Raw genomic sequence first — 25,970 nt, 5'->3', positions numbered from 1 at the left:
GAGAAAACAATTAACAATAGAATAACCAAACACGCGTCTTCAATGGCAATTGTGAGAAAAAGAATGGCCAATGCACGCAATGCACGTATGTCAAAAATTGGGATTGTGGGAAAACAACGAGCAATGCGCGCAAATGATAATAAAACGTACGTCAAAAATTGGGATTGTGAGAAAACAACGAGCAATGCGCGCAAATGATAATAAAACGTACGTCACAATGAGATTGTGAGAAAACAATAGGCAATACGCGCAAATAATAAAACGTACGTCACAAATTGGGATTTTGAGAAAACAATAGGCAATGTGCGCAAATGATCATAAAACGTACGTCACAATGAGATTGTAAGAAAACAATAGGCAATGCGCGCAAATGATAATCAAACGTACGTCACAAATTGGGATTGTGAGAAAACAATAGGCAATGTGCGCAAATGATAATAAAACGTACGTCACAATGAGATTGTGAGAAAACAATAGGCAATACGCGCAAATAACAATAAAACGTACGTCACAATGAGATTGTGAGAAAACAATAGGCAATGCGCGCAAATGATAATAAAACGTACGTCACAAATTGGGATTTTGAGAAAACAATAGGCAATGTGCGCAAATGATAATAAAACGTACGTCACAATGAGATTGTGAGAAAACAATAGGCAATGCGCGCAAATGATAATAAAACGTACGTCACAAATTGGGATTTTGAGAAAACAATAGGCAATGTGCGCAAATGATAATAAAACGTACGTCACAATGAGATTGTGAGAAAACAATAGGCAATACGCGCAAATAACAAGAAAACGTACGTCACAATGAGATTGTGAGAAAACAATAGGCAATGCGCGCAAATGATAATAAAACGTACGTCACAAATTGGGATTTTGAGAAAACAATAGGCAATGTGCGCAAATGATAATAAAACGTACGTCACAATGAGATTGTGAGAAAACAATAGGCAATACGCGCAAATAACAATAAAACGTACGTCACAATGAGATTGTGAGAAAACAATAGGCAATGCGCGCAAATGATAATAAAACGTACGTCACAAATTGGGATTTTGAGAAAACAATAGGCAATGTGCGCAAATGATAATAAAACGTACATCACAATGAGATTGTGAGAAAACAATAGGCAATGCGCGCAAATGATAATAAAACGTACGTCACAAATTGGGATTTTGAGAAAACAATAGGCAATGTGCGCAAATGATAATAAAACGTACGTCACAATGAGATTGTGAGAAAACAATAGGCAATACGCGCAAATAACAATAAAACGTACGTCACAATGAGATTGTGAGAAAACAATAGGCAATGCGCGCAAATGATAATAAAACGTACGTCACAAATTGGGATTTTGAGAAAACAATAGGCAATGTGCGCAAATGATCATAAAACGTACGTCACAATGAGATTGTGAGAAAACAATAGGCAATGCGCGCAAATGATAATCAAACGTACGTCACAAATTGGGATTGTGAGAAAACAATAGGCAATGTGCGCAAATGATAATAAAACGTACGTCACAATGAGATTGTGAGAAAACAATAGGCAATACGCGCAAATAACAATAAAACGTACGTCACAATGAGATTGTGAGAAAACAATAGGCAATGCGCGCAAATGATAATAAAACGTACGTCACAAATTGGGATTTTGAGAAAACAATAGGCAATGTGCGCAAATGATAATAAAACGTACGTCACAATGAGATTGTGAGAAAACAATAGGCAATGCGCGCAAATGATAATAAAACGTACGTCACAAATTGGGATTGTGAGCAAACAATGGCAGAGCGCGAAAATGATAATAAAACGTACGTCAAAAATTGAGATTCTGATAAAACAATAGACAATGTGCGCAAATGATAATAAAAAGTACGCCACAAATTGGCATTGTGAGCAAACAATGGTAATGAGCTCAAATAATAATAACGCTTACGTCACAAATTGGGATTGTGAGAAAACAATAGGCAGTGCGCGCAAATGATAAGCAAAAAAAAACAAACTGGAGAAAATAAATAAAAGACAAACTAGATAGGAAAGAGCTCATTGTCTATTGCAAGACAGCAGCTAAAACGAAAACGATATTTAACTATTTAAGGTAACATCAACAAACTTTATTCTCTTGTATTACTATTTACTCTATTAAACGTCCGCGAAGGTACTGGGGCAAAGTGTCTGGTTTAGGCGGGTATTTGCAGTCCTCGGATTGGTAGGTTTTCCTGGGCTTGTTCCAAAAGTGCGTGAAGCCGTTCTCTTTGCAGAACGCCATGACTTCGTCATTATACTTGCTGTACGTGCTGGGGTCACGTGACAAGATGAAGAGTTGTAGAGTCGTGCTGTCCGTCACGATAGAGTACTGGTACTGACCGTCAGAGACTGGACCGAGTTTCACCACCCAATCTGAGGTGGAACAAATGATTTTAAGCAACATAGACTGTACATTTGCAAAAAAAAAATAAAAAATAATAAATAATAATAATAAAAATAACCATCTACAGAAAATTATATTTGATTGAAAGTAAATCATTTATATATGAAGAATTGTATATCATCCCCAATCATTGCTCAAGAAGTATTCATCAAAGAATATATGATGCTTGCTACTTAATTTTCGAATTCTGCAACGATAATACTAAAGCGGATGTGCGCTGGCATGCATAATCACCAGTGCTTTCCAAAAACAATTCGATGACTCCTGGTACTTTACTGTGCAATGGACGGTTCTTTTTCCGGGCACATCGCCCCCTGTTACTCTTTTCTGCCGCTATGGACACACGTCACGCTAGACAGCGCTAAAGTCCCAGGCGTGCATGACTAGTTTTGCTGCGAATTGTACTCGAGCACCCCCAAGTTATTTTGTTGGCTGAGTATACCCTCACCCTACCACCCGTAAGGAAAAGTTCATTTATTAGAGAGCTTAAGCAAGTCAACACGAACGGCATAAAAAACGGCGCGTGCGCTCACGAAAGGCTGAAAAACGGCGTTGACGTCCGTGACCGCGCGCGTAGAACGCAAAAATTGGGAAAATGCCGTTCGAGATTTCCTGTCACGGACGTCAACGCCGTTTTTCAGCAATTCGTGAGCGCGCGCACCGTTTTTGGTGCCGTTCGTGTTGACTTGCCTAAGCTCTCTATTATCTCGAGGGGGTGGGGGGGGGGCGTGAGGATTTTCATAAAAGCACGAGAAAAGAAAGAGAGCAAGGAAGACAGCGAATCAGATATTAGCGAGGATTTTGATGAAAGAGAATGAGCCCTTATAGCATTCAAACATTTTGTTTATATTTTAGATATTGACTATTAGGGTGATTTAGATCCACGACGCCGGCAAGAAGACGCCGCCTCGCGCACGTTCGATTGCGCGCACACGCTTTTCTTGCCGGCGTCGCGTCCTGTTCAGGACTGCATTTCATGCTTTTTCACGTCCTCTTCAGGACGGGACGCCGGCAAAAATTAGCGTGCGCGCGCAATCGAACGTGCGCGAGGCGGCGTCCTCTTGCCGGCGTCGTGGATCTAAATCAACCTATTACAAGCACTTTATAATATTATATAGCGGAAACCATAAAAAGATAGGGTGTATACAGGTTTACATTGCATCGACAAAACGTGTCTTAATACGTATCATTGACTCCTAGATTGTGCGTGCCAAATAACTGCCCCCAAACCGAGACAAGTTATAACCAAGAAGTCTGATTTGACACGTTAAATTTTATAGTAGAGACAACACCCAAAAAAAAATCAGTGACCCCCACTTAAACAGTTTCGATGCCCCCCCCCCCCCCCTTTAGACCTCAGAAATTTCTCGAGCCCCCCCCCCCCCTCCCTCCTCCCCCTCGGGATAATAAATGAACTTTCGCTAAGACACGAAAAGAGCTGGTACACTCACATGACCCGTCAACGGGCACGCTATCAAAGTGCAGCACGAACTTCCCGGGAATCTTGGGGTCCTTGCGGTAGGCGTATCCCGAGATCGCTTTCACTTCACCGTCAGGTGTCTTCACGCGTCCACTGTTATGAACTCCGATCTTACCGTCCTTCCTCAGCGTGTCTTGGGGAAAATTATAAACACTGTTATACTATGACCGAGAGAGAGACACAGCTGCTAGGTCCGACATCCCCCTCCTTCCCTTTCCCCCATCAGCAAATACTGGTATGAGCCTTCATAAACACACCTTCAATAACACAAATTTGGAAACTGATAAATGCTTTGAGGGTTAACCTAATTCAATTAGAGTGATATAATTCTTTTATAGTCGTACTTACATCTGCCATGACATCATGTCTTGCTCGGCCATACAATGTTCCATGACTTCATGTCGCGGTATTAAGTACTCTGCCGTGACAGTGTCACGCTCGTACTTACAATCTGTCATGTCATGTTGTCACGTTATTAGTACGATCTACCGTTACATCATGTCACGATAGTAAATACTCTGCCGTGACAGCGTCACGCTCATACAATCAAGTGTCTCATAGATTCAAACTTGTCCTTACAATCTGCCATGATATAATGTCACGCTCGTACTTACAGCCATGACATGTTGTCACCTTATTACGATCTACCGTTATATCATATCACGGTAGTAAATACTCTGCCGTGACCACCACGCTTGTACAATGTAGCAACCCATAATGTCACGCTTGTACTTACAATCTGCGGTAGTGCATACGCTGTTACGTTCATACGTCTCGTCAACGATCAAGTCTGCGTACATCTGTGAAGAAGCCACAAGACAACAGCGGTGTTCAGAAAGAAGTATAAATGCCCTATGCTTCACAAAGTGAACGGCGAAGTATCACATTAGTGCATCGAGCGCCATGGAGCCCCCTACCCCCTCCTTCTTTTAACAGTAAAAGCCAGCTTACTTTGAATTGCGACTAAATAAAGCATTCATAGATATGCGCGTGCGCAATAAAAGTACTAAAGTCAAAAGAATTTATATAGACAGGGGGGCAAACAATTCTCCGATTCAGCGGCAAGTTCGAGTTTTCGGGGTCTATGGTTGGAAAGCGGGGATCTATAATTATATATATTTATCGGTGCAACGGTGCAAAATAGCAAATAAACTAGCCCCCTCTCCGCATAAGTCTTCTCACAGCTACCTGTGCCTCCATCCCCCCCCCCCCCTCCTCCCCTTCAACCTTTTCTGCCGGAGCTCTATTCTGTGATCAGGTGATGGGTATCGTGTTAGATTACGTAACAGTTCTTCAGCGTGAAAGTTTCCGGTCTTGGTTCACGCGCAAAGCACACGTAACAATTTTGTTCTCGTAATTAACTGCTATATTGGGCCCCTGGTAGAGAGTTGATTTTGATTTTATAGAGATGTGAATCCATAAATCGCTTATCAAGGCTCAGAATTTCATGACAAGTTATGCATACATCGTAACGTCAGAGGACATGTAGTATCAAACGATAAGGGATTGCTTATCAAGGTTCAGACTTCAATGTGATGTATCAAAAACAAGTAGCCCCTCCCCTCAATGCGTACCCAACAGAAATCTACTGAATATTCCCCCGATAAACTCAATAATTGTATTCATAGGAGATTCCATAGGTCAAAATTTTGTAACCATGCACAAGCGAAGGCTGCCGGTCTTTTCATATGTCCATTATAGGTATAGGAATAAAGTTCGTCACACCGTTAACTCTTCACGCGATTTTGCCTGAAGCGCATTGGTTTGTATTTGCGTACCACACGTAAGGAGCCACAGAGAAAAAAATCGCACACTAACGAGAATCGTTAAAATAAAACGCAAAACGCACAGAAGCATTGTCACGCATAGCCACCTCCGCAGGCGTCTCTAACGTTAGGAACCGAGAGTGAATCTTAAAATCTCACGGGTTCCGAGCGCCTGTGTTTCTTTTCAGCTGCTTTTTGGCACAGCGATGCCAGTGAAGAAGGCTCTGTCACGCACTGGACGCTGTATTTTGAAGCGATAAATGGCTTTATCCTGCTCTACGTGAACGACACCTCGCCCCCTATAGACCCTTACCTGATACCATCGGCCCGCATAGCTGGTAATATTCAAAGCAGGCACGGTGTCGATACAATAGCTGGGGTGTACTGCAAACAGCAACAAAACAGAAGCGATAAGCGCCCTCATATTGGTACTACTCCGCCAGGAATGGTTTTACGTGATCGGTAATAAATGCACGTTTAGATCTTTGTTGTTGACGAACTGTACTGAGCACTCTGACTTGCGCAGTTGTGAGTAATTTGACACTCTGCTTAAGCAACGGTGACACTCACGGGTGGACCTTCGACCAAGGGGGAACTCACACGCCCATGCGCATCCTGGCGTATTTTACCGCGACACCCGAGACCTCATTTAGCAGTGCTGTATACACAGTGCAGTCATTGGAAGGTCACTACATTGTCTTTGCGAAAATAATACAAAACATTATTCGCTAGTGCTTCTAGTGTCCCCCCCCCCCCCCTGGTATAGAGCTTGGGATGAAGGTCATGCATGTGGCGGCGCAGTCCCTTGCGAAGCCTGTTCAAAACATACAACCTATGTAATCTATATCTGGTTTCCTATCTTCCTTCCATAAATACCTTAGCACAGATAGGTCATGTGCTGTTTAATCGCTTGTGCCTGTTTCATTTTCTCGCACGTGTTGCACGTGAATTCTTCTGTTCTAGACACGTTTCACTTGTAATGTGAACGTGAACGCAGCTATTGTTACGCAACAATGTCAACAATGCTAAGTTATTCTTATACATCGTTGGATAGAATTACACTGTCACGCGGGAAGCGTTACGGCATTTTCACAGTCCACTGGTCTTCTTTGCTCGTATCTGCTTGCAGTCAGTAGATCGTTCGCCAAGTACAAGATGTTGCTGCTTTTCGCTAGTTTTGCACTCCTTGTATGTGGTCCTTGCCAAGGTATCGACACAGTGCCCACGCTCAATGTTACAAGCTATCTAGGAAGATGGTACCAGGTAAAATTCAGCTCTTGAAGGTCAAGTTTTGGAGCAACTCTCTAAACAAATATCAGCCGTACCTTATATGTTGGGCAAGCCAAACACGGCTTCGCCCTATCAAAACGAAGCAGAATAAATGCATTCGCTCTATTTTCTTTGCTCCCCAAAGGGAAAGTCCATCGAATTATTACCAACTGCTTAGGATCCTGAATCTTGATAACATACATAATCTAAGGATATCATCTCTTGTTTATAAGCTCCAACACTTTCCTGATACTATGCCTAAGCCATTATGTAATCTAATCCTGCCTGCCACTCAAGTTCACTCACATAATACCAGATATGCTTCCAAAGGCAATCTCTTTAGGCCAGCTTCCAAAACCAATTATGGATTAACTAAATTTACAGCCATGTCTTCTAGATTTTGGGAAAAAATACCAAATTGCATTAAGTCCTTACCTTACAATTCCTTCATAGAACAACTGAAATTGCATTTATTAAATAATCAGAATTAATATTGATCCACCCTGGCCAGATTTACTTTTCCTCACTCTAAAATATTATATTTTGTTTATGTATATATTATATATTGTAAAAAAAAAAAAAATAATAATAATAATAATAATATTATAATAATATTATAATAATATCCTGTAAGACCCTCGAAATCTGACTGTGGCAGTGACCATCTCGAAAGCTTATGCTTCTATGGTCACTGCGCACCTTAAATTTTTTTTTCTTCTTAAGTACCGTAAATAGTTAACTTCCCCTTTTTTCTACCTGTATCCAAATATTCTTTATCTTATTCAAAATAGTGCAAAATAAAAAAATGAATGAATGAATGAATGAATGAATAAAAAAACACTGGTTTGCTTTGCAGTTTCTCCCTAGGACCCCTTCGGTTGTTGAAGGCTAGTGTGCTAGTGTGCAATAGGCATAACACAGACAGAAAAGCCGAATTAATACAGCTGTTGTTCTTCCGGATTTTAGCCAACTTAGTTGTTGCTCGCTCCCCATTTGAAAAAATTATCTGCATTTTTTTCCGATCGGATGCGGCTGCCCCATTCTCGAAGGTCCAGCCCTCCCGGAGCGTCGTTTACAGGCACTTATGGCTCGAATGTTGATACTGCGTGCTATATGTTGATCCAGGTTCATTTTGTTATCAGATGTACAGTGACTTCATCGTTGAGGAGACCTTCGAGCGAAACGCCGTTTGCGTCACTGCCGATTGTAAGAACTACTCAGGGGGGAAGACTATTATATAGGATCTAACACATCATTTTATAGATCGTATCATTATATAGAACGTTACATTTCATGTATAGCTCCTCCAACAAGATGTAGCTACTTTAGGCTGCGTTTATTTTATGCATTTTTACGCCTCGAGCTTCTTTGATCAAAAGAAGACTGGTGCCTGGTTTACCCGTTCCAAGCCTTTTTCTAAAGTTCTGTGCGGGATTCCTGTGGCTGAGGACAACCACAGGACACCCGAAGTACCTCAGGAGCACCCCTTTCCCCCCCCCCCCCCCCCCCCCCCGATCCACCTCTCTGTTTGTATGACAAATACAACGTAGAAACATGCCTTAACTCGTAGACACTCTGCGTAAAGATGGAAAGATTGGTGTGGTCAACAGTAATAGAGACAAGAAACCTGATGGCGAACTTAAGCAGATCACAGGCTACGCCTACCAGCCTGACCCTGAGGTACCGGGCAAGCTCAAAGTGCACTTCGACACAGTCCCCGTGGAGGGGTCCTGTAAGTAAGGCTGATAAAGCAAATTAGACAGAGGTGGCCGGTTAAATTCTAATAATGTAATTATAATGTAATCTTAAAACCATGGAATCCCCATGGTTGAAATGCGCTTTGTTTTGGGCCGCGTGTTCCGTGTTTACTCGGTCAAGTTACCGTGCAAAATCCGACACTCTGCCGCCGGTTTTATTATTTCATTGTTATATTTTAGAATTTTAACCTGCGGATCTCTGTTCCATCTGTCCTCGTTTGAACCAAAACGACTGACGCCACCAACCACATGCGCGTACCCAGGATTGGCTGAGGGGAGGCGAGGGTGGCGCTGTCATAGGTTTCATATTGAAAAAGCAGAGTATTAAAAGATTACTTGATAAGAAATGACCCACTTTTTGGCCGCTAAGAGGGGGGGTGCGCGCCTGGCCACCGCCTATGTTGTTATGCTGTTGTGTTGCCAACCAAAAATGATGGGAAAATTTAAAAGAAATTTAATTTCCAATTCAACAGAATCCGTTTTTTTTTTTTTTTTAAGGCTTATTACGGAATCAAAAGGAAAAGACTTTGGGAGGCGTCCGCAAAGAATACTAGGCGTACAAGCATTGGCTTTGTTCCTAGTATAGTGTAACGGGAAAAGCTGTTTTATTGATCTCACACGTCACTCACGAATTTGCCTAACACTGATTGCAGATTGGATACTGAAGCTCGGTCCAGTCTCTGGCGGCCAGTACCAGTACTCCATAGTTACAGACGGCCTCAAGGCAACCCTGTTCGTGTTGTCACGTGACCCAAACAACTACGAGAAATATGACAAAGAGATCCAAGAGTTTCTCAAAAACAATGGCTTCACACACCTCTGGAACAAACCAAGGAAAACCTACCAATCAGAGGACTGTAAATACGCACCTAAACCAGGTTCTCCATACCAGACCCTACGCAGTCATCTAGATCAGTAGAGTTGTTAGTGACGTCATGTGGGTCAATTGATGAATTAAAATCCAGGGCACTTCTGCTCGTTGTCCTCTAATTGATTAAATTTTATCACCAAAGAACTGTCCAAAATAAACCTTACATTGTTTTTAACTTGGGGCCCCTTTTACTTTGATCAAATATGGGTAGGTCCCTAGCTCAGATTGTGTTAACTTTGTTTTCTCTCGCCCCTGCCAACTCGAAAGACTGGACACTGACGTTTTTAATTGGTTTCCCGCTCGCGCTCGACCCAGGCTTTCTTAGATCATTCAGAAAAAAACTTAACAGCCATTGATTGACTACCCTGGGAACCAGAGGCTGGGATCCTTTTTTGTTTATTATATGGACCTCTCGCTACGCTCGAAAAATAAACTCGAGCCTCTGGTTTCCAGGGTATTGATTGACTGGCATTGCCACCACATAACGAGGTGAAAATTACTATTGAAGCATTCAAGTTTGCCGAGCAATCCGTTACGATCCTAACATATAGAACTGCATTATGGAGCAGTCAAGCTTGCGCAAAAGACCAAGCGCCTGTATGCTGGGTTCCAGGTTTGATTTCCAGTTTCGAGGAGTTGAGTTAGAATGGTTCAAGTCCCCCCACCCCCGAAGAAAACTTTTCGATCTTAAGCTGTGCTCATGAATTTCAGTACACAACCGCGGTATTGCTTCTGTAAGTACAGAAATGGGTACGATAAAAATACAATTTTATTTATCGAAGTTAAAAATATGTACAGACGAAATTAAGGAGACCACGATAAAATACAATTTCATTTTCAGAAAGATGGAATATAAGTTCAAAAGGCAGTAAAAATTTTCATGTTGGCGTCAATACCATGGGAGTGTCCCTTTTCGAATAAGCACCCCTCCCTCGCCCCGGGCGCTAAAACGAGCATATCCGATACGCGAAAACTTGCAGCTCATCACACGATGTCGAGGTCTACTTCTGGTCCTACTGGTACAATACGGCGCGGATGAACCTGGGGAAAGCCCTCCTGCAACAGACAAACATGTGATGACATTTCACATGCATCCTCTGGACCCAGGCCGACGCGGAGACCGGAAGCGAACGTACGCGCGAAGACGAAAGAAAGAGGGGGAAACGTATTTTTGCTCCTCATTTTTTCTCGCGCGCTTCCGGTGTCCCCTATCTCCGCGACGCCTTTGGTCCCCGAGGATGTTTCACATGATATCACAGGCTACTATCCTCCCGTTGTTATCATCAGAATTATTTCCCGTAAATAATTACAAAATAAAGGGTGAATGAAATCTCATAAAGTTGTCTTTGATGTCAAGATATCGAAATCTGATTTCTTAACGATTTATTGACATCAAAGACAACTTTATGAGATTTCATTCGACCTTTATTTTGTAATAGATCATTAACGGGAAATAATTCTGATGATACAACGGGAGCATGGTAAGCCTGTGATGATATCGTTAACTTTTTTTTTACTTTTGGCTCGATTGCCGTTTCTGTGAGCATGAGGTTCGAGCATATCAATAGCACAATACCCAAAATGATTCGAACGTGTCATGCGCGTAATGCGCATTAACTTTTTTTAACAAACGAACCGTGAGATGCACGGGTTATGTGCGCCTTACCATTCTGTAGAGTGTCTGCGCGCGCATCTTCACGTGACACCTAGCCGGCTCTCCGGAGTTTCGGGATTCCTGTGGACTAGCTTACCCAATATCCCGCTTTAATGTGGTCGAGGTTGACTGTGTCCGCTATGCCAGGCATGTTGTAGATATCCAAGGTATGTCGCCAGGTGTTGGGGAAATCGGAAAGACGCTTCTTGTTACACTAAAAAAAACTATTCATTTTGGCGGACAATAGCATCTTTCGAATCTATTGAGAACCAAACTTTATTTGCGGTGAACTGAAACTACAGTAGAAATGCTGTTAGTTTGTTTAAAAATCGATGACAATATCATTGTAATGTGAGAATGTCAATGCAAGCTAAAAAAAATTGAATATTTACACCATTCAATTGGTGGTTTAGTTGGGATATTTTTAGGGGGAGGGGAGGGGAAACTTATTCTAAAATTGGAGGTCGAAGGGGGGCACTTATTGGGGATTAGGCGCATTTAAAGGAGGGCACTCATTTGGATCACGGTACACATCAAATATTCTTCTTGAATCTATTGAGAACCAAACTTTATTTGCGATGAACTGAAACTACAGTAGAAATGCTGTTAGTTTGTTTAAAAATCGATGAATGCAAGCTAAAAAAATTAAATATTTACACCATTCAATTGGTGGTTTAGTTGGGATATTTTTAGGGGGAGGGAGGGAAGGGGAACTTTATTCTAAAATTGGAGGTCGAAGGGGGGGCACTTATTGGGGAGTAGGCGCATTTAAAGGAGGGCACTCATTTGGATCACGGTACACATCAAACATTCTTAAAAATATGAACAAATAGAACAGAAGATCATAAATTTGATAATTGAAAGGGGGGGATCTTGAAGGGTGGGGCGGAAGGGTGCGTGTGCTTGCTCACCATGAACATTGTGTAGTAGGCGATATCAAATCGTATCAGAGACGAGAATAGTCGAATATCGGCTTCAGTCAGCAGCTCGCCAGTCAGGTAGCGAGAACGAGAGAGAATCGTTTCTATCTGCATCAATAAGATAACATGAAAAAACAGAGTTATAGGACAGAGTTTCATGCTATGGGATCTCTACATGACAGACCTCCATAAACAGACTTTCCACTTAAACTTAGTGATGAAACTTTTGTTATTTTTGCCTTGCTGAATATTTACCCATAGAAGCCACTCTAAATAAAAGGTGAAGAACAAAATACCCTTCAAGTTTTTGCACCCATAGAATTTTGCTAGCAAAACCAATGATTTATTGATAGATGTTGTCTTTGAAGGTAGCATGAAAATAAAACAAATGCTGCAGCACCTGAACAAGAAAATATGTTGTAAATAACTTAAAAATTGTACCATTTCAATGGCATTGAAGACAGTGTTTACAGCTTTATCATAGCCCCCTTGGTCATGTGCAAGGCCAGCTCTGTATACACCAATACTGATATCTCTAAAAAGCAATTTCAGGACATGGTTAAGGCTGGCAAAGTATAACAGGTGGCAAAGATCTGCTGGGGAGGGGATGGGGGCAGTGCACATAGGGACATTACATGGTGAAGGGGGTGGCAAACTTGCAAACTGTGATGGCATAATGGTTCTTTCACAAAATCCTTTGAATGAAAGAAATTTTGGAATTTTAAAAAAAATTGATATTCAAACAAGGCTGATGTAGAATATATTTTGACGAAAAACAATGTTGTTTCATTACCAAAATTTCCAAATAGCTAAATTTTGTCACAAACATAATTCATCCTTGAACATCCTTTTTAAATAATACATATAGGAGAGGCTTACTCTTGTATCCATGTATTTAAATCATCAATCATCGGCTGTAGATCCTCTGGGTACAAGTCTAGTTTCTCCATGGCTTCACTTGGACAAAACATGTTAAACTCTGAGCCTACCATTCTAAGCAAATCACCAGATTCATTGTTCACAATAGTCTTGCTCTTCTTGTCCCATAATACAGGAACAGTCCATCTCCCCTTAAACCCAGGCCGTGCAAGCTCATAGATATCACTCAAGAAGTTACAATTGTTGACGGAATCTAGATCGCAGCCTGGCTTAGTGTCCGTGAATCTAAATGTTGAATCTCCTGGCTGTTTCACTGGGTCCATCACTGTGCAAGAAATAACAGACTCCAGACCTTTTAGCTTGATGGCGACCAGGACGCGTGCTGCAAAGGGGCAAGTCAAGGTGGTGTATAGATGATATCTATTGGCTTCTGGAGGAAATCGATGTGATCCCACCTTAATTTTACTGCAAAAACTTGTTTCATGCCTAAGAGTAAAAAGATTTTAAACATTTTTAATAAAGAGAGAGCTAAGAAAATCCTGGCATGAGAAGGAAAGGGAAGGGTGTGGGAAAAGGAGCGCGACCATAGCTAGCATATGTGAAAAGATTCTTTTGTCGCTAGTGGGCCCAGGGGCCCCTGCCCCCTCCCCCTATCTACACGAACAGTCGTTTGACAAAAGGTTGTCATCGACCAGCTTCGCGACTACCTGACAAGCTCGCATGTAAGCATGGGTAAAAACCACTAAAGCACTTAGATGCATGTATTAGCCACTGCATAACTTCAGACTTAGACGTGGTAGCAGTGGCTAATATATGCAGCTAGGAATATTAGTGGTTTTTACTCATGCTTACATGCGGACTTGTTGCATAAGCCGGTTGACAACAACCTCTTGTCAAACGACTGTATGCCTTCTACCACACTCACAGGGCCGTAGCAAGGGCGGGGCACTGAGGGAATGTGCCCCCCCCCCCCAAAAAAAACGGCCAGTAGGGCGTGGCTGTGCCCCCAATACTTTCTTAATGTTCGAGCTTTGCAACTGCTCTGTGTATCACTAACTACACAACTTTTTCTTATATGGCACATAAAAATATAGCAAACTGGGAGAGTAAAGTGAGTGACTCACGGGCATATGTCTTCTATTTCGTCTTCTTCGCTTTCTTCTGTAGTAGTAGTTGTGGTGTAATTTGCACACTGCTTTCTCACGAGTCTAGTAAAATTATCATTTTCCCGGGAACCTAAAAAAAGCATTCGTTGCCGCCCTAAATTACCATCAAGACAAATTCTGTGTGAACCCAAAAATGCACCAGGTTTCCTATAAGTAGAAGAGCTTGTCCTATTTTGCCGGGATGTCCTGTTCTCGTCGAGGTCATAACCTGTACTCATCGAAGGAAACCCTTTACCGGTGCGAGAAACAGCTACTTGGGAAGCCCCATAAAAATACTTGAATATCCATCTACGGGGCTTGAGCAGTGACGGTTGATGATGGCACTGTGGCCCGATAAAGAAGCGATAGCTCATGGTTGTTGACTTCGTTGAGGGAGAAGCCGATGGATGATAAATAAGAACGAAAAAGCCTGGGGACGAGTAATACAAGCCACGCATTTCGTTTTTTCATTGACGTGGCGGAATCTGTCACGATACTTTAATGTTTTACTCTATTGATAGCGTACAAAAAGGGAGCATAATTGTTTCCGATTTTAAATGTTAATTGCCTCCTTGAGTTTGCGGGCATTGCGACGTGGGATTCACATCCGGTCAGAATGATTTTCATGCTACCGGAAGTCGTTAGTGTGCGCATGCGTATGGCCGTGTTCGCGGGGGGTCGCGGGATGCTATATGTCTTAGGCGTTGTTCGCCATCTTGGTTTGACGGTTTTTAGCATTGATTTGAAGCCATTACAGCTTGTGAAATACTTTAAATTCTCTTGACACATATTGGAGCATACTTATTGAAGACGAAAATGTCGATAAGACGGCAACTGAAAAACGTTGTGAACAATTATTCGAACTCCGAAGTGAAAGTACGCGAAGCGACTTCGAATGACCCATGGGGGCCATCGAGCTCTCTCATGTCCGAAATTGCTGATGCGACATACAATGTCGTAGCGTTTTCCGAAATAATGGCTATGATTTGGAGAAGGCTGAACGACCATGGAAAGAACTGGAGGCATGTTTACAAATCGCTGGTGCTTCTTGATTATATTATCAAAACTGGGTCCGAACGCGTCGCACAACAATGCAGGGAAAACATATTTGTCATACAAACTCTAAAAGACTTCCAATTTATCGACAAAGACGGAAAAGACCAAGGTATGAACGTAAGGGAAAAAGCAAAACAACTTGTGGCATTGTTAAAAGACGAGGAACGACTTAAGAGTGAAAGACAACGGGCATTAAAAGCCAAGGAAAGATTCGCTCAAGCTAGCTCTGGCATTGGTAGTGATTCAGTTCGAAGCGGGCAGACGACGCTAGGTTCCGGTGGCAGTCTGACAGATATGAGAACCGCAGGAGCTGACGGAGGGGCTCTGCCTACGAGCAGATCATGGGAACCAGAGAGAAAGGTCACTAATACAGAAATAGAGCATTGTAGACCATCCAATGCCAATGAGGAGGAGTTACAGCTGCAACTTGCCTTGGCACTCAGCAAACAGGAGGCTGAGGAGCACAAGGAGTTAGATAAGAGAGAAGATGAGAGACTACGCTTGGCGTTGAACCAGAGTCAGACAGATTCATCCGTGCCCGGATATCAAACAGAGCAGGATGGATTTGGCGTCGATGCTTGGGGGGCTCCCATTTCACAAGCCCCTTCTCAGCAACCAGTGTCTGACCCCTGGGCTGGTGGTGCACAGGCAGCAGTGCCTCCAGATCCCTGGGGTGGTTCCATGCCGCCTGTGCCAGCAGCAGATCCTTGGGGTGGCATTGGGGTCTCAACTGCTGCACCCATTTCATCCGCACCTATAGTGTCATCAACTCCTCCAGTAGCTGACCCTTGGGGTGCTCCCCAAGCTGCAGCCCCTGTCGCCGCCGACCCTTGGGGAGCCCCAGCCCATGTCAGTAGTGCTGGGAGTAACCCATGGTCATCCACCAATGGCCAGTCTATAATAGCACCTGCAGTATCTATAAGTGACCCATTTGATCCATTTGGGCAGCCAGCGCCTGCACCTTCTAGTTCCGGCGACCTTTTCATGACACCAAGCCCAGTAGGAGCTCATCCAATGCAGCCTGCCTCAGACCCCTTCAGTATGAGTGATGTAGGTCAGTCCCTTCCCTCACAACAGCAGAAGAAGCCGGACGACTTCCTTGGTGGTCTTCAAGGGCTAGTGGATCTTGACAGCCTTGCAACGAAATCACATTCAGAACCAAACCCATTTTTACCATCTGTGAGTGACTCTAGTAAAACTAAGAACCCATTTATGCAGGACAAACCTCAGAAGCCAACATTGAATCAGTTGCGCTTGCAAGGACCAGAAGTTGGTGCAGCAGCGGGACCTGCATATTCCGGGGGAGACATACTGTTGCCAGCTCCCCTGATACCCAATACTTCTACAGCCAGCCAACAAGCTGTGAACAACCCATTTCTATAGGGCATCAAAGATGGTGAGTTTATTTTCATTTTACCTAAATCATAAAATTCTTACTTTTACAAGTATTGTCTGAGTTTTGTTACAGACATTACAATGTATTTTTCAAGGTCTTCTACAGCAAAGATAGTTCAATTATTATGGGTGCAATCTTGAAAGTCAACCTTCTATAGAAAACATCTAACATAAGATTGATTAGAAAGATAACATCCACATGATTTTAGATTCATAGTGTTTTCAATTTAAAAATAGTTTTTGACAAAGGCAGTAATGATGTAATGTCTGTAATGCTAACAATTTAAAAATCAGAAAATGTAGCTTTACTTATTTTTTCAACATGGGCATCTAAGGTTGATACAGCCTAAACAACTTAAAAACACAAGTATAATTTAAACACTTAAATGCAATATGGCAAGATGAAAATTAAAAAATGTGTTCCAAATGTAACATCTGTCATGAAAAACTGCTCATATAAGCCAGAAATTAATAAAAATTGAAATTAAAAAAGTCTGATACTTCCCTGACAATATTTGATTGGCAATATAGTATCAGGTACTCACTTCAGAGCCAGTGGAAATTGATGCCTAGGGGGACACGGATTGTTCGGGTGCCTAAAAATGGCCATAAATGTGGATATTTTTTTTTGTATTTTTTCTTTTTTTTATAAACTTTTAAAATGTCCAAAAAATGTTTTTTCAGACTCTATGGATTATTGATCTGCAAGGGTCTGAATTTAATTTAGTTTAACCAAAATAAATGGAGTTTTTTTTATGGCATCTTGTTATTGTATTGCTCTACTCCCTCTGGGGGGATTAAAGTATAACTGAAATAAATAATGAGCAATGACTAGACAGACTGTAGGCAAATGTAATCTGTATCAAGTCAAATGTCAAGTTCATTCCATCGAAACGTTTTATTTTTAACTAGGAATTGAGCCATTTCGAGTTTTTTTTAGTTTTTATAAGGTTATCCAGTAAAGATCAGTGCATTAGTAAATAATGCATGCTTTCATATTAAAGATGCTCACCTATTTACACTCATCACTTAGTACATAGACACTTAAAGAAGTAAGAACAATGGCATTGCAAGCAACAACTGCTAAAAAATTGAGGCGCAAACGTAAAACTGCACTCTTTCTGATATATCTTAAAATATAAAATAAAATATTAAAACATCAAGTTTCACGTTCTAGCCCAGAACATGAACATCTGGGCTGAAAACTCCACTATCCTTGTTGGCTGTGTTAGAAATAAGGTTCTATACGTTTTTGGACTACAAAAACAAGTAAATTTTAGGAAAGTAGCTAGAATCAAGCGGTATTCATGAAGTCTCTTTTGGGGTCACAGTCTTCTGTCGTCACTGCCGTATGTAGTCGCTTAATTTCCCTAGTAGGTTCAGATGGTGAGGTTCCTCTGGCAACTTAAAAAACAAGACATACAAAAGGGTGATGATGATGATAATGATGATGATTAATCATTATTATTATCTTGCAGACTTTGTGACTTGCTTTGAATTATAACCCAGGCTTTTTTATATAATTTTAGTATTAGTTGTTCATGTTATTAATAAAAAAGCATCAGCTCTACTGACTTATTTCTTATCACTCATATTTAATTACCCTTGCAATTTTGGTTAGTGAACTATTGTGGTTGACTAAAGAATAAAAAAAAAAACATTTTACAGTCTTTTGATATACATGCACAAGTGAGGAAAATTATTAAATATTGTTTACAACACTATTGTTGTATCGATAACTAATTTTGTGTTTCTATTCTTTCTAGTGCTATTATGATGCTGGGCTTAACACCATTTAAGTGGGCAGGGCACTGAGAACAACTGCTAGAGGACCCCTGTGCTGGTCCACAGGACAGGCTTATGTCCATTACTGGGCTTCTTTGTCCTTATACAGCAAACCTTGTATAGTAACAAAACATGTTTCCTGGGACATCAACCTCAAGACAGAACACAGGGTTTGATTTTACCTGGCTTAGTCTAGGTAACCTCAAATGTGCTCAGCATTAGCTAGCAAAGGCCATCCACCCTTTACTTGTCCTGTTTTCAAAAATAGGCTCCTTTGCTTCTTCATTTCTACTTGAATTTTATAAAGTTAGCAAAAATGTTTAAATAGCACCCTGGGATACTAGCAGTGTTTTGGTCTACTTGCGTTTTGTTTATCACCTTTAATTGTAAAAGTCAAGGATGTTTTATGTCAAAACCAGGAGATTTTGGCTTAAGACATACCTAACTGGGTATACCACCAGCTGGTAAATTTTGATTTAAATCTGGGGAACTACGCGTGAAGGCCAAAGTCGAGGAGAGTTGACATCCTTGTGGACAGAAGGGGACTCCACATTGTAAATATATTATGAAAGGTAATATATCTCAACTGGCGTAAAATAATGCCATAAAAATTTTCTGAAAGCTAGATTGTGGATTTAATAGAATGCTGTGATGGAAACGCCTTAACTCTAAATTCTTGCGGTTCCTCATTGAAAGTAGGGAACTGTTGGCAGTCACAGTTGACTCTCAAATTTTTTCTGCGAGGGGAGTTCAACAATTTTTTGTAACAAAATAAGATGGTCAAGGGTGCAAACTTTTAGGCCTATGTCTAAAGTAGCCCATGTAAATTCATGTGTCTTACAAACTTAAAGAACACCCTGCGACCTGCAACCTTTATAACTGTATCAATATCGACCTATATGCCTAGACCAAGCAGTAGCCAGTGTTTTGAATGTTGCTGCTTGGATGGGCCAGGATGGAGGAGTTTAAATAAATACTGATTTTTTTTAGATGTTTGTTTAACTATGATATTGTTCGTAGTAGAACGTAGAGTTAGAAGCAGCTGCAACATTTTGGTCCAGATTTTTGTGGGGAGTTGACTGTGACATGAATATTTTATTACGGTGTTTTTCCACTGCTGTCTGTATGTAAAATTCAAGGGTCCAGTCCTATTTAGTGCTAGTCCCTTGAATTTCGAACCACGATCTATGCTCTCAAATTAGACAGTAAAATGGAGGTAATAGTTTCACAAGAAGCTATTAGCAAAATTAGTTAAAGTAAATTAAGTGTTCTTACTGTAGGGTTAGACTGGGTGGTATTGATGTTATCACACCACAAAAAGGCTAGAAGAAGTCTTAGTGCAACTGGCCTTCTGCAGCCAGAGTTCCCTGTTCTAACACTTTTTGATGTGATATGGTACTATACTATTGAACCTGTTGGCTTGTAAAAAGAAAGCTTTAAGTGATGTGAAGTGACCGTCCTACCTTTGCTGCTGTGGTCACTTTATAAAGAACCAAGGGCCAAAGCATATGGACAAGGCCTGAGAAAGATTAGGGGAAAGATTGGACTTGTCCAGGGACGAGGTTAGGGAAAGGAGAAGTGTGTGAGAAGTGAAGGAAAAGTTTTCTTTCCCTACATACTCCCAAACTGCACCCCTGCCCCACCTTGCTCGTTTTTATCCCAATTATTTAAACTTAAAACTAGAGTGCACCAACTATATCTCAGATTTTTTGTGCATTTGTGTGGCTGTCAAGTAGTTCAATTATCTCATTTATACTGTATATAGAATGACAAGTTAACAAATAAAGTATAAAACAAGCTGCTTACTTGGCTATTTAGATTCTAAGCTATCTCCCTTTATATGCTTGGTAAATAAACTAAAAACTCCATAGGATAAATTAACCCCCCCCTCCCCTATCCTCTGCCAAACTCATAACTGTAGTTATTTTTGTTTCCCTTGCCATCCATATGCAGTAGCAAAACAACCTTAGTGTTGAAAATGGATCTTGAGTTATTGCATGCCTTATATTGACCAGTTGCATACAAGCACAGTTGGCATGTCAAAAATAAAGAAAGTTTTTGTGGTTTTATAGAGAATTGTTTTCCCAAAAAAGTTTGGCTTCGCAACAATCCACATGACAAAAAACAATGCAATTCCACAAAGAAGCATAAAGCACAGTCAACCTACTTTTAACCCCTGCCTTTATCCCCAAACAAAGCCATACCAAAGGAGTTTTTCAGTGTCTAAAAGAAGTTTGTCTGCTGAGGTTTTCTAAGAAAGTAAAGCAGACATTAGTACCCTGGTTTCCAGAGGTTATCTAGTCCAATACTAAAACTCTCCTATGTGGCTCAATCTACCTGTGGGGTAGACCAGAGGTTAAAGAGGCAAGGACTAGAGGTTCTCCACCACCAAACAAAACCAGAGAAAAGAGACTGAAAGAGCTTTAAGCTTGACTTGTGTTTATTGCTTGATATATAACTACACTAAATCCCATGTAACCCCTTTCTCTCTCAAGGCTTGACAGGGCTGTAGCAAGGGGTTGGGCACTGGTTGCACGTGCCCCCCATATTTTCAAAAATTATAAGGAAATGACCTGCAAGGGCGTTGCTGCGCTCCCCCCCCCCCCCCAATATTTTCTTAAATTTTCTTTTCTTAAATGTCCCAGAACCTTGAATGTAGCTTGTTAAGTTTACAAAAAGCTTTAAGACTTATACGGCATAGTTTAAAAAGTACTACTTTACTAAATGCAACATGCACGCAAATGAACAAAGTCGATTGGTTTATCTTTATTTGCATACATTAACATTTGTAACAGCATATGGAAACAATGGTGTCTAAACCAGACCTAAGGTCAAGGTCTGCTCTAATGAAATCCACAGAAAAGTCCAGCCACTTTCCTAAAATCCTTCTCACTTCTTCCCTGACTGGCACTCCTACTTCCACCCGAGATGCCACCATTTTCCCCTTGTAAAGACACATGAAATTATTTTACATGTAATCTGAAAAGAATTTGAAATACAGAATGAGGTCTGTAATAGTACTCTACATAATTTGGGTCTTAGAATAAAGTTCTGTGTAGAAACATGAATAAAAAAACTAGCCTGGGCTTCAGGCTTCTCAGGTATAAACTTCATAGGAGACCGGACCGGACACTCAAGATCAGCATTCTAAAGATGGCTGACATACTTTGGGGACTCCACTAAACATGTCTGGTATTATAGCAGAGCCAGCGTGGCCGTAGTATCTTATCCAGAACACCCTCTGCATCCACACACAACACATTCCACAATCTTGCCCTGCAAAAAAGAAAAAAGAAAAACAAATCTATATCGATCCAAGCATTGCCTAAAATTGAAATTGCATTTTATGGTTATTTTAAGAGATTATATTAATAACTTTATTAGATAAATTATAGTTTAGATATTCTAAAAAATATTAATCTGTAAAAAAAGTAAAACACCCTACCATAGCCGCAAATTTTATGTTCAAATTAAATGTAAACAAAGAAATTTGTTTTTTCTAAGGCCTTGGCTCTGCATAAATGACTGGTCTTTTTTCAAACTCTTTTAATAGGTGATTACAGTAGTTTTATAGTCATTGTTTTTTTGTATACTGTAGGTCATTTGACAATAAAAAAATAAACATAAATTGAACGGCATGTGTCGTTGAGCATCAAAACATGTGTTGGCAGCCCAGCAAAATAATAATAATAACAACAACAACAATAGTAATAAAACTCAATTTTAATAGCGCCATTTCCTAAAGCTCAATGGCGCTTGTTGATTCCCCCATATTTCATAAATTTAAAGAACGACCTCATCAATTCCAAATATCGAAGTATTATACACATGCCATCTACAAAATCAAAATATATAACATCTCTACTAGCACTGTACACCCTTCCTCACCTCCTCCAACTTGCTCTTGGGGACACGGCAGATACAATTAGCCCCAAAGTTAGTGTCATGTGTCTGAATGCAGCGTAAGCAACACAAGTTTTCATAGCCCTGTTTCTTCCACTTGGCAATGAGATTCTTGTCAGCATGTCCCTCTTTTAGACAGAAGTCATACAGCTCTGTAATGTGATCAAAGCCACTAGATATCAGTGCAATAGAAATACAGTAGAGGATTACCATACTGTAAGTGCTATGCAGGAAAATACACTATGACTTGGGCTATTTGCAAGGCAATATGGCCAAGAATGTACATGCTGTAGCTTTGCAGAGGGATTTAACTCTCTGAATGAATCAACCAGAGTAGATGAATGCTGTATTTCACATACAACAGGAAAAATAAACTTACTAAGGTCCATTAACTATGACTGAGGCTATTTGCAGCGGCTTAGCCAGGATTTTAACAGGGGGGTCCCGAAATGCCCTTTCAAGGCATTTCTGTATTTTAGATAATGTCTGATACAATAACTGTATTTGGGCTGCCGGGGGGGGGGGGGGGGGGGGGGAGGGACGGGCCCGCTGGCTACGCCCCTGATTTGCAAAAGTAATAGAATGGACATTGCTTTATACAAGTGAATTGAATTTGTCTTGCCTGAATTTTGCAAAAAAAAATAATAAATAGCAATTCCCACCTTTACTAATGGCTTTCCTTTTATAATATAAATCATAAACATATCTTGACTTCTGGTGATGAATTCTGGAATAAATAAAGGCATAAGGTCACAAAGCATGCTACAGTACATTGTGCTTGCCAAATGTTGGTGTGTGACCTCTGACATGTCCAGCACATCCAAGATAAAGAGCATACTGCCTGTTAGTATGTATTACTAGAAGAGCTAAAAGCAGGTATTTCAAAACTTGACTGGCCAAAAAAGTGGTTGGTAGCTAAGTCTCTCTTCTTGTTTCTATAGCAACATGAGTGACAACTGTAAGAGCACAGTTTTTTAAATCTATTTTAAAAAAGTAATAATATTACAGTAGCTGATTGCAGTTTAGACAATAGTATCTTGGGTTGATTTATAGCTATTTATAATACATCAAGGAAAGTATCTTACAAGGAATGAAAATACATACAAATCAAACTATATAAACATTCCAGGGTAGTGTGAGCAGTTTTCACATGACAGTCATAAACTCAGCAATTTGCTCTCAGCTCCAAAAACATATTTCAACTACTGTGCAATATGTTGTTTTCATACCTAAATATAGGCCATAATGCTTCCACCTTTCTCTTGCCCTCATGGGGGTCTGTCTCAGCTAAAAAAAAAATAAATAAAAATAAACAAGAGTTCTGCCAATTTTTTTAACACAGTTTTTACCAGGTAATAGCCAGCTGAATTACAGAAGACGGCAAACACTTAATAATAATAATAATAATTTAATATAGCATTATAAAAGTCTCAATGCTTTACAAACATCCTACTCTATTCTACTCAATAATTTCGCTAAAACCCTATCTTACACATATATAACTGATGCAAATATATATATATATATATACACACATACATATATATATACACACACACATATATATATAAAATGAAATGAAATGATGGTTGAAGGCTTTCATAGAAAGTGCTCAATACTCGAAAGTAGAGCGGTGTATAGTGTTGGTTTGAGAAAAATACAAACTACATAGGTTTCCCTACAGGTCTGTTTCATGGTTGCCCACTCATCAGGGGATGGTGCTATCCCCTGATGAGTGGGCAACCACGAAACAGACCTGTAGGGAAACCTATGTAGTTTGTATTTTTCTCAAACCAACACCATATATATATATATATGGCGGAGCTGGCGATCTCGGTAGCCGACTACCACTACCAACAACAAGACATGCAACTGCCGACAGAAAGACACCTGCCCTCTAGACGGAAACTGCCTACAGACATCTGTTATCTACCAAGCTACCGTAACTCGAAAAGACAACAACACCTCGGAAACATACGTCGGGCTCACTGAAAACAGCTTCAAGACCAGGTACAGAAACCACACCGCATCATTCCGACACGCAAAACACAGAAACTCCACCGAACTCAGCAAACACGTCTGGACTCTCAAGGACAGCATGATTGAGTACTTTATTTCATGGCGCATTCTTTCTTCCCACTCCGCCTACAACAGTACCACTAAGCGTTGCAACCTCTGCCTCAAGGAAAAGCTGACGATCATCTGCCAACCCAAACTATCAACTCTAAATAAACGCAATGAGCTTGTGTCCTCGTGCCGCCACAGAAACAAAGCCCTGCTACGAAACAATTAGAACTGTTAATCCCGTCACCGTTAAATTTTCGCGCTATCAATTTTTCACACGTTCCGCACTGTTAGTTTTCGCCCCGCATATTTAATGTAACTCGCTATTGTTCCTCTTACCGCCTTAGCTAAAACTATCAGTCTATTATTATGTAAATTTCAATGTTAATAGTATATATACGATGGTAGGAATATTCTCATTAAATCCCCTGATGAGTGGGCAACCACGAAACAGACCTGTAGGGAAACCTATGTAGTTTGTATTTTTCTCAAACCAACACTATACACCGCTCTACTTTCGAGTATTGAGCACTTTCTATGAAAGCCTTCAACCATCATTTTATATATATATATATATATATATATATATATATATATATATATATATATATATATATATATATATATATATATATATATATATATATATATATATACATATATACCTACATACATATATACATATATACATATAAACATATCATTCCAAAGTCAACTGACAAAGAAAAACCCTATGTCAGCTAAATGATTCCAGGGAGAACCGTAATTAACCCCATTCTTTTTTTTACTTTTTCAAGTACTCTTGCCAGTCTTTGAAATGTGTTCTGTTATATTTATGCTTCTTAGGGGAAGGGAGGCTCACTTGATAATATTGGTTTATGAGGGTATTGGAGAGGGAGATTACAGAAAATGGTTGTTTAATAGAGCTTTTACGATTACAATAGTAGTGTTCTCTTGTCTACCAATGTCTCTCATATCCTCTGCACTTCTAGATTTGCCAGTGCTCACAAAATTTGAGGATAATTAAGCATAAAACAGAACCTTGACGTGCGTTACAATTTTCATTATTCTACACACATTTACAGACTCCCCCTCTCTTTGGAAAAGTATACAGAGAACAAAATAAAGAGTGCTGGATCCAACAATGCTGAGCCTATAATAACAATGATCATAATTACAGTGAGCTAAGTTGACGACAGAAACAAACGTTTGTCGAATGATACGAAATAAAATACGTCAAACATATGTATCAAAACACTGTAGAATCGTTACCTAGAGATCCATCATTAACTTCAAATTTAGTGTCTGAGCGAACACAACTATTCGTTAAAAGAAGACAACAAGTCCACGTTGGATTTAAGTTTGTCAAATTGCGATTGTCATCGTTTTTATAATTACTTACCCTCTCGCATCTTTTGGTCCAGTTCGTCTAATGTAGGCTCGATAAGTTCCCACCCCTCTGGTGGAGGTTTTCTGCTTCTTCGGACTTTAGGCATGCTATATTTGACGAACTAAGCGAGTATAAACAGTGAGAGAACTCCGAAGAAAACGTGAGAATTTTGCTCAAAACTTCAGGCATGCGCAAATG

General features: G+C 40.4%; 5 protein-coding genes across 7 annotated transcripts; 2 read left to right on the top strand and 3 right to left on the bottom strand.

The window, feature by feature from the left end:
- Positions 1-2,039: 2,039 nt before the first annotated feature.
- LOC5508471 (apolipoprotein D) lies at positions 2,040-6,212 on the bottom strand. Its single transcript, XM_048720032.1, has 4 exons — positions 5,998-6,212; positions 4,655-4,718; positions 3,890-4,051; positions 2,040-2,407 (listed from the first exon to the last, which is right to left on the bottom strand). The coding sequence occupies exons 1-4, from the start codon at positions 6,106-6,108 to the stop codon at positions 2,142-2,144; spliced, it is 603 nt and encodes a 200-aa protein (XP_048575989.1). The 5' UTR covers positions 6,109-6,212; the 3' UTR covers positions 2,040-2,141.
- Positions 6,213-6,765: 553 nt separating this feature from the next.
- Positions 6,766-9,684, top strand: LOC5508470 (outer membrane lipoprotein Blc). Its single transcript, XM_001629006.3, has 4 exons — positions 6,766-6,947; positions 8,096-8,159; positions 8,524-8,685; positions 9,364-9,684. Exons 1-4 carry the CDS (start codon positions 6,840-6,842, stop codon positions 9,627-9,629), a joined length of 600 nt encoding a protein of 199 aa, XP_001629056.1. The 5' UTR covers positions 6,766-6,839; the 3' UTR covers positions 9,630-9,684.
- A 648-nt stretch (positions 9,685-10,332) lies between these two features.
- On the bottom strand, positions 10,333-14,706 carry LOC5508452 (glutathionyl-hydroquinone reductase YqjG). 3 transcript variants are annotated; one of them, XM_032377211.2, is made up of 7 exons: positions 14,159-14,270; positions 13,490-13,520; positions 13,035-13,416; positions 12,597-12,690; positions 12,147-12,263; positions 11,333-11,449; positions 10,333-10,637 (listed from the first exon to the last, which is right to left on the bottom strand). In XM_032377211.2, the coding sequence occupies exons 3-7, from the start codon at positions 13,355-13,357 to the stop codon at positions 10,566-10,568; spliced, it is 723 nt and encodes a 240-aa protein (XP_032233102.1). In that variant the 5' UTR covers positions 13,358-13,416; positions 13,490-13,520; positions 14,159-14,270; the 3' UTR covers positions 10,333-10,565. The 3 variants fall into 3 exon arrangements, with proteins under 3 accessions (XP_032233102.1, XP_001629027.3, XP_048575988.1); XM_001628977.3 differs by having other exon boundaries at positions 13,035-13,520; positions 14,159-14,699; XM_048720031.1 differs by lacking the exon at positions 10,333-10,637 and having other exon boundaries at positions 11,332-11,459; positions 13,035-13,520; positions 14,159-14,706.
- A 138-nt stretch (positions 14,707-14,844) lies between these two features.
- LOC5508468 (epsin-2) lies at positions 14,845-20,216 on the top strand. The gene is made up of 2 exons (XM_001629004.3): positions 14,845-16,631; positions 18,397-20,216. Exon 1 carries the CDS (start codon positions 14,996-14,998, stop codon positions 16,616-16,618), a length of 1,623 nt encoding a protein of 540 aa, XP_001629054.3. The 5' UTR covers positions 14,845-14,995; the 3' UTR covers positions 16,619-16,631; positions 18,397-20,216.
- A 950-nt stretch (positions 20,217-21,166) lies between these two features.
- On the bottom strand, positions 21,167-25,970 carry LOC5508467 (protein BUD31 homolog). Its single transcript, XM_001628976.3, has 5 exons — positions 25,785-25,970; positions 23,548-23,605; positions 22,981-23,045; positions 22,304-22,470; positions 21,167-21,691 (listed from the first exon to the last, which is right to left on the bottom strand). Exons 1-5 carry the CDS (start codon positions 25,876-25,878, stop codon positions 21,641-21,643), a joined length of 435 nt encoding a protein of 144 aa, XP_001629026.1. The 5' UTR covers positions 25,879-25,970; the 3' UTR covers positions 21,167-21,640.

The sequence above is a fragment of the Nematostella vectensis genome, chromosome 12, assembly GCF_932526225.1.
Source record: "Nematostella vectensis chromosome 12, jaNemVect1.1, whole genome shotgun sequence".
Taxonomy (NCBI): domain Eukaryota; kingdom Metazoa; phylum Cnidaria; class Anthozoa; order Actiniaria; family Edwardsiidae; genus Nematostella; species Nematostella vectensis.
This window is presented reverse-complemented; position numbering and strand designations above follow the sequence as displayed.

Bases quoted from the DNA above. Each gene is read 5' to 3' on its own strand.
- LOC5508467 (XM_001628976.3), bottom strand. From the start codon at position 25,878: ATGCCTAAAGTCCGAAGAAGCAGAAAACCTCCACCAGAGGGGTGGGAA. The intron at 22,471-22,980 runs GTGGGAATTGCT...ATCACATTACAG, and splicing joins AAGGAAAGCCATTAGTAAAG to AGCTGTATGACTTCTGTCTA. The intron at 21,692-22,303 runs GTGAGGAAGGGT...TCTTTTTTGCAG, and splicing joins CCAAGAGCAAGTTGGAGGAG to GGCAAGATTGTGGAATGTGT.
- LOC5508468 (XM_001629004.3), top strand. From the start codon at position 14,996: ATGTCGATAAGACGGCAACTGAAAAACGTTGTGAACAATTATTCGAAC.
- LOC5508452 (XM_001628977.3), bottom strand. From the start codon at position 14,637: ATGCGTGGCTTGTATTACTCGTCCCCAGGCTTTTTCGTTCTTATTTAT. The intron at 13,521-14,158 runs GTGAGTCACTCA...TTTTACTCTTAG, and splicing joins GAAATAGAAGACATATGCCC to GCATGAAACAAGTTTTTGCA. The intron at 12,264-12,596 runs GTACAATTTTTA...TTATTGATGCAG, and splicing joins TCTTCAATGCCATTGAAATG to ATAGAAACGATTCTCTCTCG.
- LOC5508471 (XM_048720032.1), bottom strand. From the start codon at position 6,108: ATGAGGGCGCTTATCGCTTCTGTTTTGTTGCTGTTTGCAGTACACCCC. The intron at 4,052-4,654 runs GTAAGTACAAGC...ATTTTCCCCAAG, and splicing joins CGTATGCACTACCGCAGATT to ACACGCTGAGGAAGGACGGT. The intron at 2,408-3,889 runs GTGAGTGTACCA...GTTCCACCTCAG, and splicing joins CGTGCCCGTTGACGGGTCAT to ATTGGGTGGTGAAACTCGGT.
- LOC5508470 (XM_001629006.3), top strand. From the start codon at position 6,840: ATGTTGCTGCTTTTCGCTAGTTTTGCACTCCTTGTATGTGGTCCTTGC. The intron at 6,948-8,095 runs GTAAAATTCAGC...TTTTGTTATCAG, and splicing joins ATCTAGGAAGATGGTACCAG to ATGTACAGTGACTTCATCGT. The intron at 8,686-9,363 runs GTAAGTAAGGCT...CACTGATTGCAG, and splicing joins AGTCCCCGTGGAGGGGTCCT to ATTGGATACTGAAGCTCGGT.